This window comes from Branchiostoma belcheri, unplaced genomic scaffold (assembly GCF_001625305.1).
Source record: "Branchiostoma belcheri isolate BF01 breed outbred unplaced genomic scaffold, Haploidv18h27 scaffold491, whole genome shotgun sequence".
NCBI lineage: Eukaryota > Metazoa > Chordata > Leptocardii > Amphioxiformes > Branchiostomatidae > Branchiostoma > Branchiostoma belcheri.
In genome coordinates, this window is record NW_017804122.1 from 11,409 (window position 1) to 23,585 (window position 12,177).

Below are 12,177 nucleotides of genomic sequence, written 5' to 3' on the forward strand. Positions count from 1 at the left end.
CCGATCCCACACGGGCCGCCCCGATCCCACACGGGCCGTCCCGATCCCACACGGGCCGCTCCGATCCCACACGGGCCGCCCCGATCCCACACGGGCCGCTCCGATCCCACACGGGCCGTCCCGATCCCACACGGGCCGTCCCGATCCCACACGGGCCGCCCCGATCCCACACGGGTGCTTCCGCCCTGATGATAACATTTATTCATGGACTCAGTAATGAAATTTCACACGCGTCAGGCCAGGGGTCAACAGTAATGGCGGCTTAAAATTGACTCCGACCCCGACGCAAACCGGTGATGAAATGCCAGCAGTAAACTGTGATCAATAAAAACACAGGCAGAAAGGAGGGCGGGAACTTTCCTGCTGATGCAGCAAAAACACAAGGCAGAAAGGAGGGCGGGAACTTTCCTGCTGATGCAGCAAAAACACAAGGCAGAAAGGAGGGCGGGAACTTTCCTGCTGATGCAGCAAAAACACAAGGCAGAAAGGAGGGCGGGAACTTTCCTGCTGATTCAGGGGTTTTCTTTTCACAACTTCAGAGCCCTCGGTCTAGACTGGCCTTGGGCATTGCAAGTTTCAAGTCATTAAAGTTTTACAGCATTCCACATAGACAGCATAGCATATTCTATCTATATCACTATCCTCTGTGTAGTATCCTACATCACTATCCACTGTGCAGTATTCTACATCACTATCCACTGTGTAGTATCCTACATCACTATCCACTGTGTAGTATTCTACATCACTATCCACTGTGTAGTATTCTACATCACTATCCACTGTGTAGTATTCTACATCACTATCCACTGTGTAGTATTCTACATCACTATCCACTGTATAGTATTCTACATCACTATCCACTGTGTAGTATTCTACATCACTATCCACTGTATAGTATTCTACATCGCTATCCACTGTATAGTATTCTACATCACTACATGATCCACTGTGTACCATTTCACATTACTGCCACTGTGTTCTGTAACTATGCACTGTGTAGTGTAGTATTTCTGACAAGAGAAGGCATACTTCACCCCCTTACCCATATTGCTTTGGTACCTTTCCAGTGCCACAAATAGAAACAGTAGCACCGAGGGTGTTTGGCCGGCAATGATGCTTTGTGTAATGTATATACTAGCAGTGAATCGCGGAAAACACAAACCAAAAAAATAGGCCACTTTGATACCCCGACTTAGGTCAGATATTCCTGTAGAATATTACATAATACAAAATAAGTCCAGCAACAGGCCGAATTCTCCGAAGAGCCAGACGTTTCAGATAGAATCCAGTATCTCCCTCCAGTGTTACGCGATGCTTCCCTTCCCAGAGGTGAAGTTATCTCCGACAGAAGCTCGTGCGAAAGATGGTGCGGCCCGATTTTACGTACTCGCATTAAAAGCACATTCATAACCTCATCGTAAAAAGAGAAAATACATGGCAGCTTCGCCCCACTAGCGGCGTGATAGACGGCTGTATATGTGGTGTGACAGACGGCTGTATAACTGGGGTATCTGTTTGTGCCGCAGATTTGTGTAGGCTTTACCCACGCCGCGTGCGGGCAGCTGCGGATGTTCAGTAATGGTCGCGAAGCATGTTCGGAATACGGCCCGCCGGTTTAAACGCGAGGAGACGCGGCAGTGTTTGAGTGTTTGACGCTCCTGTCTGCCGGAATGAATGGCCGCAGAGGCGACAGGCCTGCCACAAAGCAATAAATACGCGCGCAACCAGCCGGGACGTGTATGCACACATGCGTGCTTTCAGTCAGTCACTTATGTATGCATCTATACATTCATCTGTATCTGCACATCTTTTATCCATCCATTCGGTCAGGTATACCATTCTTCATCTATCCATTCATCCATCTTTCTATCCATCCATCCATCCATCCATCCATCCATCCATTCATCTTGTTCTGTGATTTTTTTGTCACTTCTAGTCGGTCAGGGCCGTTTGTTAGGAGGAAGGACATCATCAGTGAGATCTGAGATCACGATCAGACCTGTACTATATCATCAGTGAGATCTGAGATCGCGATCAGACCTGTACTCCATCATAAGTGAGATCTGAGATCGCGATCAGACCTGTACTCCATCATAAGCGGATCTCAGATCACGATCAAACGTCACGGTGCTCCATCAGAGTTCCGTATCGACAGGCCCAGAAGGCCGGGCGCTGAGGGCGGGCAAGTATCGACACATGAAGTGCAGCCTGGCATTTAGTCTCCGCTAGTCCTTCCGACGGGGTCAGGGATAGTAGAGATCACGTCACAGCAACCATGTTGGTGACGGTTAGACATACAGGTAATAAGATACGCCAAAACACAGTTACTCAAGCTACTGGATATGATTTTGGAAATGTTTCAGGTAAAATCTACTACCTTAATCAATGGCATTATGGTTGGTTATTGACGCCACGGCCGCCATGTTGGTTGGTAAGTGACGCCACGGCCGCCATGTTGGTTGGTTATTGACGCCACGGCCGCCATGTTGGTTGGTTAGTGACGCCACGGCCGCCATGTTGGTTGGTTATTGACACCACGGCCGCCATGTTGGTGGTTAGTGACGCCACGGCCGCCATGTTGGTGGTTAGTGACACCACAGCCGCCATGTTGGTTGGTTAGTGACGCCACGGCCGCCATGTTGGTTGGTTATTGATGCCACGGCCGCCATGTTGGTTGGTTATTGACGCCACGGCCGCCATGTTGGTTTTTAGTGACGCAACAGCCGCCATGTTGCAATTGGTTGTACCCAGAAGTCACCTTGCACGTGTATGACCTACTGACTTGCCTTACGTAATCACACCTTTCTAACACTCTTTTTTCTAATAAAAATCGAAACCTTTTCTAACATGCAGGCACAAGCTTTAATGTTCTACTTTCGGAAAAGAAAAGCGTAAACAGGCGATGACATTACAAAGTAACAACTGTTCCGTGTTAGTGTTTATATCAACACAAACGTCGCTTCTCCTGTTATTTCCGTTTCCCAGCGGTTCAATGTCACGCAAACTGGTGACATGAATACAGCGGAAAACGCTCATGCGCTTTCATTAACATGAAACAATTTCCGATGGTAAAGTTCTCCTCCCCCAAGAAAAACAGAACCTGAATAATACATGAGAGTTAATATCTTCTGTTGGCCCCTGTCCTCTTCACGAGTTATTTGTAGTGATTATCTCTGATATTTACATTCGGTTGCAAAAGTTCGCCCGTGTTTGCCTGTCTTGAAAGTCCCTTGTGACTGCACAGATAACATCAGGGAAGTCTGATATACACTAAATACGTCTCAAACCAGGCGTTTCTGTGCATGTCTATCAGATCTGCGCCGGCTATACACTTCGTGCATTCTAACTCCAGTAGTTATGTACTTGCCACCGTGTCCATGAATACACGAGTTTTAACGGTAATGTCTCTAAAGACATACATTCTCTCCCTGGTAAGTTTAAGACAATGGTTTGAGAAATGATAAATATCTGTAACGACATACATTTTCTCCTTCTTAAGTGTAAGGCATGGGTCTAAGAAACGATTAATGTCTCTAAGGGCATGTATTCTCTCCCTCGTAAGTGTAAGACGTGGGTTTAAGAAATGATTAATGTCTGTAACGACATATCTTCTCTAAGTGGTAATTCTAAGACATGGGTTAAAGAAATAATTAATGTCTGCAAGGGCATATTTTCTCTCCCTGTCAAGTTTAAGACTTTTGTTTAAAAAACGAAGAAAAGGCCTGCATGTCCTTGTTAAGTCTAAGACATGGGTTTGTAAGAACATATATTCTGTCCTTGTTAGTCTAAGACATGGGTTTGTAAGAACATATATTCTGTCCTTGTTAGTCTAAGACATGGGTTTGAGACAGGCCCTGCATCTGATCCTGGGTTTGCCGCTAAGACATGGGTTTCAGACAGGCCCTGTATCTGATCCTGGGTTTGCCTGCCGCGTTGCTGCCTGTTTCCGGCACCTTGTTGGCGAAGACGCGGTACTTGGCGTTGTCTGTGCTGAAGTACTTGCAGCTGGTTTGCGGCGTCGCGCCGGCCTCCTCGTGGCTGAGCGACACGCCGACGCAGAACATGTTCAGCGCGCCTGAGCGAGTCCTGGAGATCTGCGAGACGCGAGCGCGCGGCACGACGCACCCGGCCTGCCCCGGCGGGCACCGGCACGTCTTACTGTTCACCGGGCTGCACAACATGTCCACCTGGCAACTCACTACGCGGATAATCTCCTCAGCCTCAAGCTGCTTGGACCAGTCCTCTATAACCGGCCCGGACTGTCCCTCCGCGCGTCTCAACCGCACAATTTCCCCCTCAGCCTCAAACTGCTTGGACCAGTCCTGTACATCTGCCGCAGAGGTTCCAGAGTCAGCCCGCCTCGGTCGGACCAGTTCGTCCCTGCCGTCCGCGGAAACACCAACACTTCTTGTCGCCAAGTCCAGCCGCTCGAACCACTCCAAATCTGTCCGCCCAGACAACTCCTCACCATCCGGCCCGGGCCCATACGCTCCCCTGGAATCCGCCCGTCTCAGCCGGGCGACTCCAGCCGTACCGTCCGCGGAAACACGAACACTTCTCCGACTGGAGTCCAGCGCATTTTTCCTCAGAGGAAAATGAGATAACCTAGTTAAGGTTACGTTTGAAGGTGTCTGGTGTCCCAGGTGGGGCGACGTTCTGCCTCGCCAGCATTCTGTGTGATCCGTAACGTTATCCCCGTCTCTCTCTGCACACCAAAACGGCTTTCTGTGCACGTCACTGGCCGCGTCATCAGCCTGAAGCTGTTTGGTGTACACGTCACTGGCCGCGTCATCAGCCTGAAGCTGTTTGTCGTACACGTCACTGGTCACGTCATCAGTCTGCAGCTGTTTGTTGTACACGTCACTGGTCACGTCATCAGTCTGCAGCTGTTTGTTGTACACGTCACTGGCCACGTCATCAGTCTGCAGCTGTTTGTTGTACACGTCACTGGCCGCGTCATCAGCCTGAAGCTGTTTGGTGTACACGTCACTGGTCACGTCATCAGCCTGCAGCTGTTTGGTGTACACGTCACTGGTCACGTCATCAGCCTGAAGCTGTTTGTTGTACACGTCACTGGCCGCGTCATCGGCCTGCAGCTGTTTGTTGTACACGTTACTGGCTACGTCATCAGCCTGCAGCTGTTTGGTGTACACGTCACTGGACACGTCATCAGCCTGCAGCTGTTTGGTGTACACGTCACTGGACACGTCATCCTCCTGAAGCTGTTTGTTGGTTTGTGTGTACACGTCACTGGTCACGTCATCAGCATGCAGCTGTTTGTTGTTTTGTGTGTACACGTCACTGGTCACGTCATCAGCCTGCAGCCGGCTGTTGCTTACGAGTACAGCGATCACGAGTACCGAGTTCGCAAGTTTCATCCTCCCTCGTCTCCCTGCACCATCCGGCCGGAAAGGGCTGCAGCAGAGGAAGTTATTTTACTGTTCACTGGCCGGAAACCGTAGGCTGGTATCACATCTGCAAAACACAGTGTAGAAACATTAGGAGATAGCCTTAGCGTCCATCTGTGTTGGTAGAATCAATTCTGAAGCGGCTTTGAACTGCCATTACCAACACTCAAAGAAGTTCAGACCTTATTTATAACGTTAAATTTGTTTGTGTTTATATCTTCACTAGAATGATAATAATTCACAATGTACGTATAACAATAAACACGTGCAGGAGGAAGGGAGAAACCGAAAACGGCTAATACTAATCTAACATCAGTCATATTGAATAAAGAAGAATAAAATGTAGAGCAAAACGTAATACAAAAAGATACAATGATACAAAAAGAGCAGTCAAATGATTATTGAAATAAATCAGGAGCTTCGTCGGTGAAGGTTAGACATCCAGGTAATAAGATACGCCAAAAAGCAGTTACTCAAGCAACTCAATTCTATTATTCGCCATGTGTGTTTAGTCATTTGCCCAACCTTCATAACCACGTTGATCTCATGGTAAAGGCAACCTTTTTTTATTCGGACGCGCGCATTAGTTTTGGCGTTTTTTTATTCATCAATACATAACAAAACAATATCAACAACAGTGAGGCACTGCACTCAAGTTTTAAAACTTATTTTTACAGCACCACACGACAAAATACAATGAACATATAAATACACAGAGTTGACATGACAGTGCGCCGAAGTCCCACCACCCCAATACCTTATATGATACTGACGCTAACCAGGTTAAATAGATATTGAACAAGGGTGGCTTCTATTACTGACTGACGAGAGAAAGGATTACATATTGACCTTCTATATCTGATTGGTGGAAGCATTTCCCCCAATCAGAGCTAGAGGAAAAAGTGAGTAGATAGAAAATTCTTCCCATGTTGAGAGAGATATTGTTTTCCCAAACACTGCGTAATCACGCTTACCGTTTGCAAAGCGAGACGTGTGGCCATGGGCTGTCCTTGGTGCTGAAGTTAGGATGGGTCTGCTCGTCTGTATTTAACTTTTACAGTAAGTCATTGGAGGCCGCAGTTTGTGCTGACCTGTAGGATGATAGTGTCCACGGATCGTCTGCGGGTAGCAGAAACTCGATAAGGTAAAGAAGGAGCAGAAATTCTGAATGTCGAGGCTTGTTTCAGTCTGTGACACGGAGATTCTAAATGTCGAGGCTTGTTTCAGTCTGTGACACGGAGATTCTAAATGTCGTGGCTTGTTTCAGTGTGTGACACGTTGGAGAGCCAGGCCGTTTTCGCGCACACGGAGATGTTTCAAGTTTTCACGTTTCCCTAACCACAACAGATGGGGGCTATTCCGGGGGATGATGTTTTTCCAGTTGAAGTATCGCCGTGAGCGCGATTGAGTGAGCACCCTGCCACTTGCCGTAACTTGTCGGCGCGGGAAGTCCCGGGAGTCCTAATCTGACCGGGGGTGTTTCCGGACTCCCTCCCAGCCCGGCCCGTCCATCACTGCCGCTGATTTACCGGGTTTGGACAGTCGCGACTCTGCCAGGCTTTATCAGACTCATCCACTGAACCTGCTACCGACTCCGCCGCGGAATCCGCCCGGCCGCCGCTTGATGGAGAGGCCGTCTGTCGCCCAACACTTGCGGAGCCACGTTTTCGGTTCCAGAAGTCCCAGCGGGCTGCACGGCGCGGTTTGGGAAGGAGAGACGCGCCCGGAACCTTTCTTCAAGCCGACGGACCGTTTTTATGTGCGGCTGGGCAGGGCTCTTCCAACCCGGCCGGTTTCAGCAGAGCTCGGCGTCGCCAGCCGGACAGATATCCGCGACTCGGCAGGACGCAGGGAAGGAGGAGGAACGCCAAAATACTCCGACAAATTCGGTCCAAGTTGTCGCCAAGATGGGTGACGTAGCGATGACGCGGCGCGCTTCCATTGGCTGGGCAGGTCTGGTGATCACCGCCGGTTCTCTCCGACAACAAAGGGATCTGAAGATTTCCTCCCAAAAATGTCACCTGCACGTCGGAGGGTTGAGCGCGCCAATTTCGGTCGGCGGTGGCGGAAAATTGACAGCTTTACTGCGCCTGTTGCAAATCCTAGCCGGGACTGCCACATCACACACCATCGGAAATTCATTCCGTTTTCCTGACGCCATTCCACATCTGCCGTTACAGGTGGGCTGGATCTGACCTGCCGGCCGCACGCATGGGCAAACCGCGGGATGGGTTCCGCCGCGCGACTCGCCACACGCGACAACGCAGTTCGCTGGTTCGCGGCCAGGACAGAAAATCAAAATTCAGCAAGCAGAGCGGTTTGGTGAGATGAACAGAAGATAAAACAGAGGCTTCGTGTGATAATCTTCACTCCCTGAAACTCTCCTTTTTCCAGTTTGAAACGTATAGATTATACAATGTACTATTAGACCTAGAAGAATACCTGACGAAATGCTGATACGGGGTGATATGAACCATCAGACGGCATTAGAGTGACCCGGGCTGATACGGGGTGATATGAACCATCAGACGGCATTAGAGTGGCCCGGGATGATACGGGGTGATATGAACCAACAGACGGCATTAGAGTGGCCCGGGCACCTTGACTGATACGGGGTGATATGAACCAACAGACGGCATTAGAGTGGCCCGGGCTGATACGGGGTGATATGAACCAACAGACGGTATTGGAGTGGAGTGGCCCGGGCACCTTGACTGATACGGGGTGATATGAACCAACAGACGGCATTAGAGTGACCCGGGCTGATACGGGGTGATATGAACCAACAGACGGCATTAGAGTGGCCCGGGCTGATACGGGGTGATATGAACCAACAGACGGCATTAGAGTGGCCCGGACACCTTGACTGATACGGGGTGATATGAACCAACAGACGGCATTAGAGTGGCCCGGACACCTTGACTGATACGGGGTGATATGAACCAACAGACGGCATTAGAGTGGCCCGGGCACCTTGACTGATACGGGGTGATATGAACCAACAGACGGCATTAGAGTGGCCCGGGCACCTTGACTGATACGGGGTGATGATATGAAGAAGCGATGGTTTTTGATACCCGCCACACATCGTTTGCAATGATGCGGGCTGTGAGAGGTCCGCGCTAAAAGCAGCTATCAACCTAATCGGGTGAGACACCGAGGAATGGGAACAGCTCGGCAAGGTGAGGCAAGGGGCAGGCGGAGGAGGAAGAAATTATCAAGAAAACCGCGCAGAAAAGAAGACATGCCCGACTTGTCTTTCTGTATGAAATGTGAGCCGGTATTCCTCCCGCGGCAGGGTGGCCCGGTTCAGTTCAGACCATTGATTTAGTGATGACACTGTGATCCCTTCCTCAGCGCTCACCTTCCCGCCATGATGAGACTCATTACAGCTGTCAGCCCCGCTTAGCGCGCCGCGCACGCCAGCCTGACCCCGGCCGCCAAACTGGCAATGAAAGCAGGCATATGTTAGCATTACGGCCGATGTGTGCGTGTGAGAAACGGGCGGGAGCGCTGATTTCCATTCCTGGCAGGTTCGTGGCGAGATGAAGCAGGGAAGACTCGGCGCGGAGATGGACAGGTCCTGCCGCGCCATGCATCCCGGCTATTACCATGCCGTTGGCGCGCGCTGGTTTCGGCACGATCCGGTAATCCGGGCGGTCCGTCATCGCGGCGCGGGCGGCGGCGGGGTCAGGGTCTTCCCGCGGAGCCGGGCCGCCGGCACGTTCCCCTGCATGCAACAGTCGCACCTGCGGGCGGGTTAATGCCTCCCGTGCGCGCACCTGCGGGCGGGTTAATGTCTCCCGTGCGCGCAGATTGCTCCCCGCGCTGATTTATGGCGACTTTTACCGCGGCCGCTGCGATACCCGGCCTGAACGATTGCCGGCAAATGGGCTGTGGCCACCAAGGAGCGGCAAGACGGAGGGCGGGGATGTTCAAAGGCTCATAACGGACGTTCCCCTGCTTAATTTGGTCCCGCCGTATTCTGCGATCTAACCCCCCATTTCTCTTGGCCGCGCGGACTGGCTTTCTTGTTGCCAAATCGACAGAGAAAAACCGCCGGCCAAACCCACCCATAACTTTCCGCTCTTCCCGTTCTAAAGCAAAGTAATCAATTTCCAGGCGCAGTATAAGATCCTGTTTTAGATAAGTAAGATGGTGCAACCAGCGCAGTTTTTCAAACGGAAGCATGCTATCGTACCATTTGTGTCTGTCAAATTGGACGCAAGTCAAGTTTATAATTACTCGCCATATCAGTCGTACGGACGTCGTGCGATCGCAAACTGTTGGCATATAGTCGTGCTTGTGTCGCGCATATACAACTAAGCTTTCCTGTAATGGAAAAGGTTGCTTATATTTTTGTCGGCTGTTGGTTCTGTCACAGCCCGCTTGAAAATCCTATGGCCATAAAATCGGGTGGGTTCGTGTGGCGTAACGGCAGAGTGCTCGACTCGGAACTAAGGGGTCCCGGGTTCGAGTCCTCACATGCCACCGATCTTGTGCCCTTGGGAAAGGCACTTTACACAACTTTAATCACTTAGTTCGAGTGAAAATGAGTCTTGTGTAGTCCTGTATTTGTCCTCTGCGTTGGTGGCGGCATAAAATAAGTTTTAAAAAATGAGTGTGTCACCACCATGTCACCAGTCACGAAATGTTACCTTAAAAAGAAATCAAATCGCAGGACGGAGGCGGCCTGACGACACTGCCGTTACGCGTTAGGACGTCGCCGTTATCGCGAAATTAGGCCGTGATTACGCGTTTATTACGCGTTTATGGAGTCCGAGGCGCCCGTAAACGACACGCCGCCCGGCTGCTGTGATACGTGTTGAGATGATGTATGACGCTCTATCACAGAGGGCTGCGTGTGGAGGTACTTTTGACCGCAGATGTCAGCCCGCATCAATATCAATACCAGCCGTGTTACAGTAAAGGGCACATGTGCATATGTCTAATACGTCTTTAGCTACGGCGGATAAACAGCTTTAGACGTGGGGGGGGGGGGGTTACAGAGGTGTTTTCGTTTTTAGCATTTTAAATCTGCCTGGTACTCATCTACTGCAAAAATTTCAATTTCCTGTCCATTACCCCGAATTCTGTCACCACTACAAAATGTTTCCTAAGTATGTATCTATATTTCTATCATAAATATATCACCAATGGGTGGAGGGTTGTACCTGCTTTAAAAACCGCGTCGCGATGTTGTACATGTATAAGTTTGTTTCTCACATAAGTTGAGCTTATCTTGTCATCACTATCCAAGTTGCGCTTCTGTTGTACACGTCAGGCGGCGTCAGTATGGGTTATATAAATGAGCGCGTGTCCGTCTCTATTCAGTTCAAAGGCATCCGGTGCAGTTTTTAGGGTTTGGAAACCCGATTTTTCAAAGCCAATATTCTAGTCATTTATCTACATACTGAGTTGAAACCACATTGTCCCAATGTATATAGACCCTCATGGAGCAAACATTCCCGAACTACTGACGGGAAATGGTTACCGGAAGGACCCTGGGCTGATTTTTAGGTACCACCCAGAAAATAAAGGACTCATCTTGGGGCTTGTTTCTCTTCCCCTCCCCCCCCCCCAGCCATAGTGTAGTCACTCAGTAGGAATATTAACGCTAAGTCTAGATTCCCAATGCCTGTTTCCGGCTACACGTCAGTGGAACCAGTGTAAGACCCCCCTGCCGCAGTGTAAGACCCCCCTGCCCCAGTGTAAGACCCCCCGCCATAGTATAGTCAGTAGGAATATTAACGCCAAGTCTAGTTTCCCAGTGCCTGTTCCCGGCTAGCCGGCTACCCGTCAGTGTGACTATTGAAGCAGAACAGATAAGATACATGTAGACATTGATATTCTGCCCAGAGCCTGGCAGCGTCCCAAGCGGATCTCCGATATCGCACCACGGGCGGCCTTATCTTCAGCAGATGCAGCATCCAGACTCGGGGTTTTATAAAATAAACCTGATTTGCTAAATCATCCCCGAAGGCGAACTGGTACTCGTACAGAGTCAAACATGATACAGAAGAGCAATAGGAGCCGGTGTCTGAACTGCTTACTGCTGCTGCGCGTGCGGCGTGCTATTATGAGGTTTGACCTCTTCTTTGAAGGCAGTGGATAATGAATTAACCCACGTTCTGCATAATTAGTGGTTTTTGTGATCTTAGTAGAATCGTTGTGATCTTCTAAATGATGAAAGGAAGGATACATCGTGGAAACTGTTTGGAATAATCTGTTTCTGTTGGTGCCATAATGTGGACACTGGCTATGAAACGTGTTTGATTATGTTATATACCAGAGAACTTTGACTGGGAATTGATTTCTGTCATTTTCCTCCCTCTGGAGGACAAAACAAAATCACGCCAGCCGAACCCTGTGCGCGGAGAGTTCTGGAGACGTATCGGAACTGCGCGGAGAGTAGCGGTTGTGGAGACGTATCGGAATGTTGTTAATTATTGGAGGTCGCGCGTCTCAAGGGCGGACAGGATCAATGTGCGACAGCAGCCGGCTGATCAATGTGCGACAGCAGCCGGCTAAGAGCTTTATTGTTTTGCGTCTGTTCAGCGCTGTAGGACACTTTTCTACTCTGGAGACGTGATCACTTATTGAATTTGCAATAAAACTTTCCTTATTACCATTAGTACTTATTACATATTTAAGACGCAGTTTCCTAGACTCTCCTTATTACTTAAAGACGCAGTTTTCCAGACGCAGTGTTGGACCCCCGCCACATTGTAAGAACCCCCCCCCCCATCGCGATATAAGACCCCCCACC

General features: G+C 49.8%; 1 protein-coding gene across 1 annotated transcript; it reads right to left on the reverse strand.

Annotated features, from left to right (window-relative positions):
* Nucleotides 1–3,782: 3,782 nt before the first annotated feature.
* LOC109479581 lies at nucleotides 3,783–5,378 on the reverse strand. Its single transcript, XM_019781567.1, has 2 exons — nucleotides 5,319–5,378; nucleotides 3,783–4,838 (listed from the first exon to the last, which is right to left on the reverse strand). The coding sequence occupies exons 1-2, from the start codon at nucleotides 5,376–5,378 to the stop codon at nucleotides 3,879–3,881; spliced, it is 1,020 nt and encodes a 339-aa protein (XP_019637126.1). The 3' UTR covers nucleotides 3,783–3,878.
* Between the last annotated feature and the right edge of the window lie 6,799 nt (nucleotides 5,379–12,177).

What these genes read in the sequence shown, in the direction of transcription:
- LOC109479581 (XM_019781567.1), bottom strand. Translation starts at nt 5,378, where the DNA reads ATGAAACTTGCGAACTCGGTACTCGTGATCGCTGTACTCGTAAGCAAC. An exon ending in TAAGCAACAGCCGGCTGCAG is followed by an intron (nt 4,839 to 5,318) that starts GCTGATGACGTG and finishes AAACAGCTGCAG; the next exon opens with ACTGATGACGTGACCAGTGA.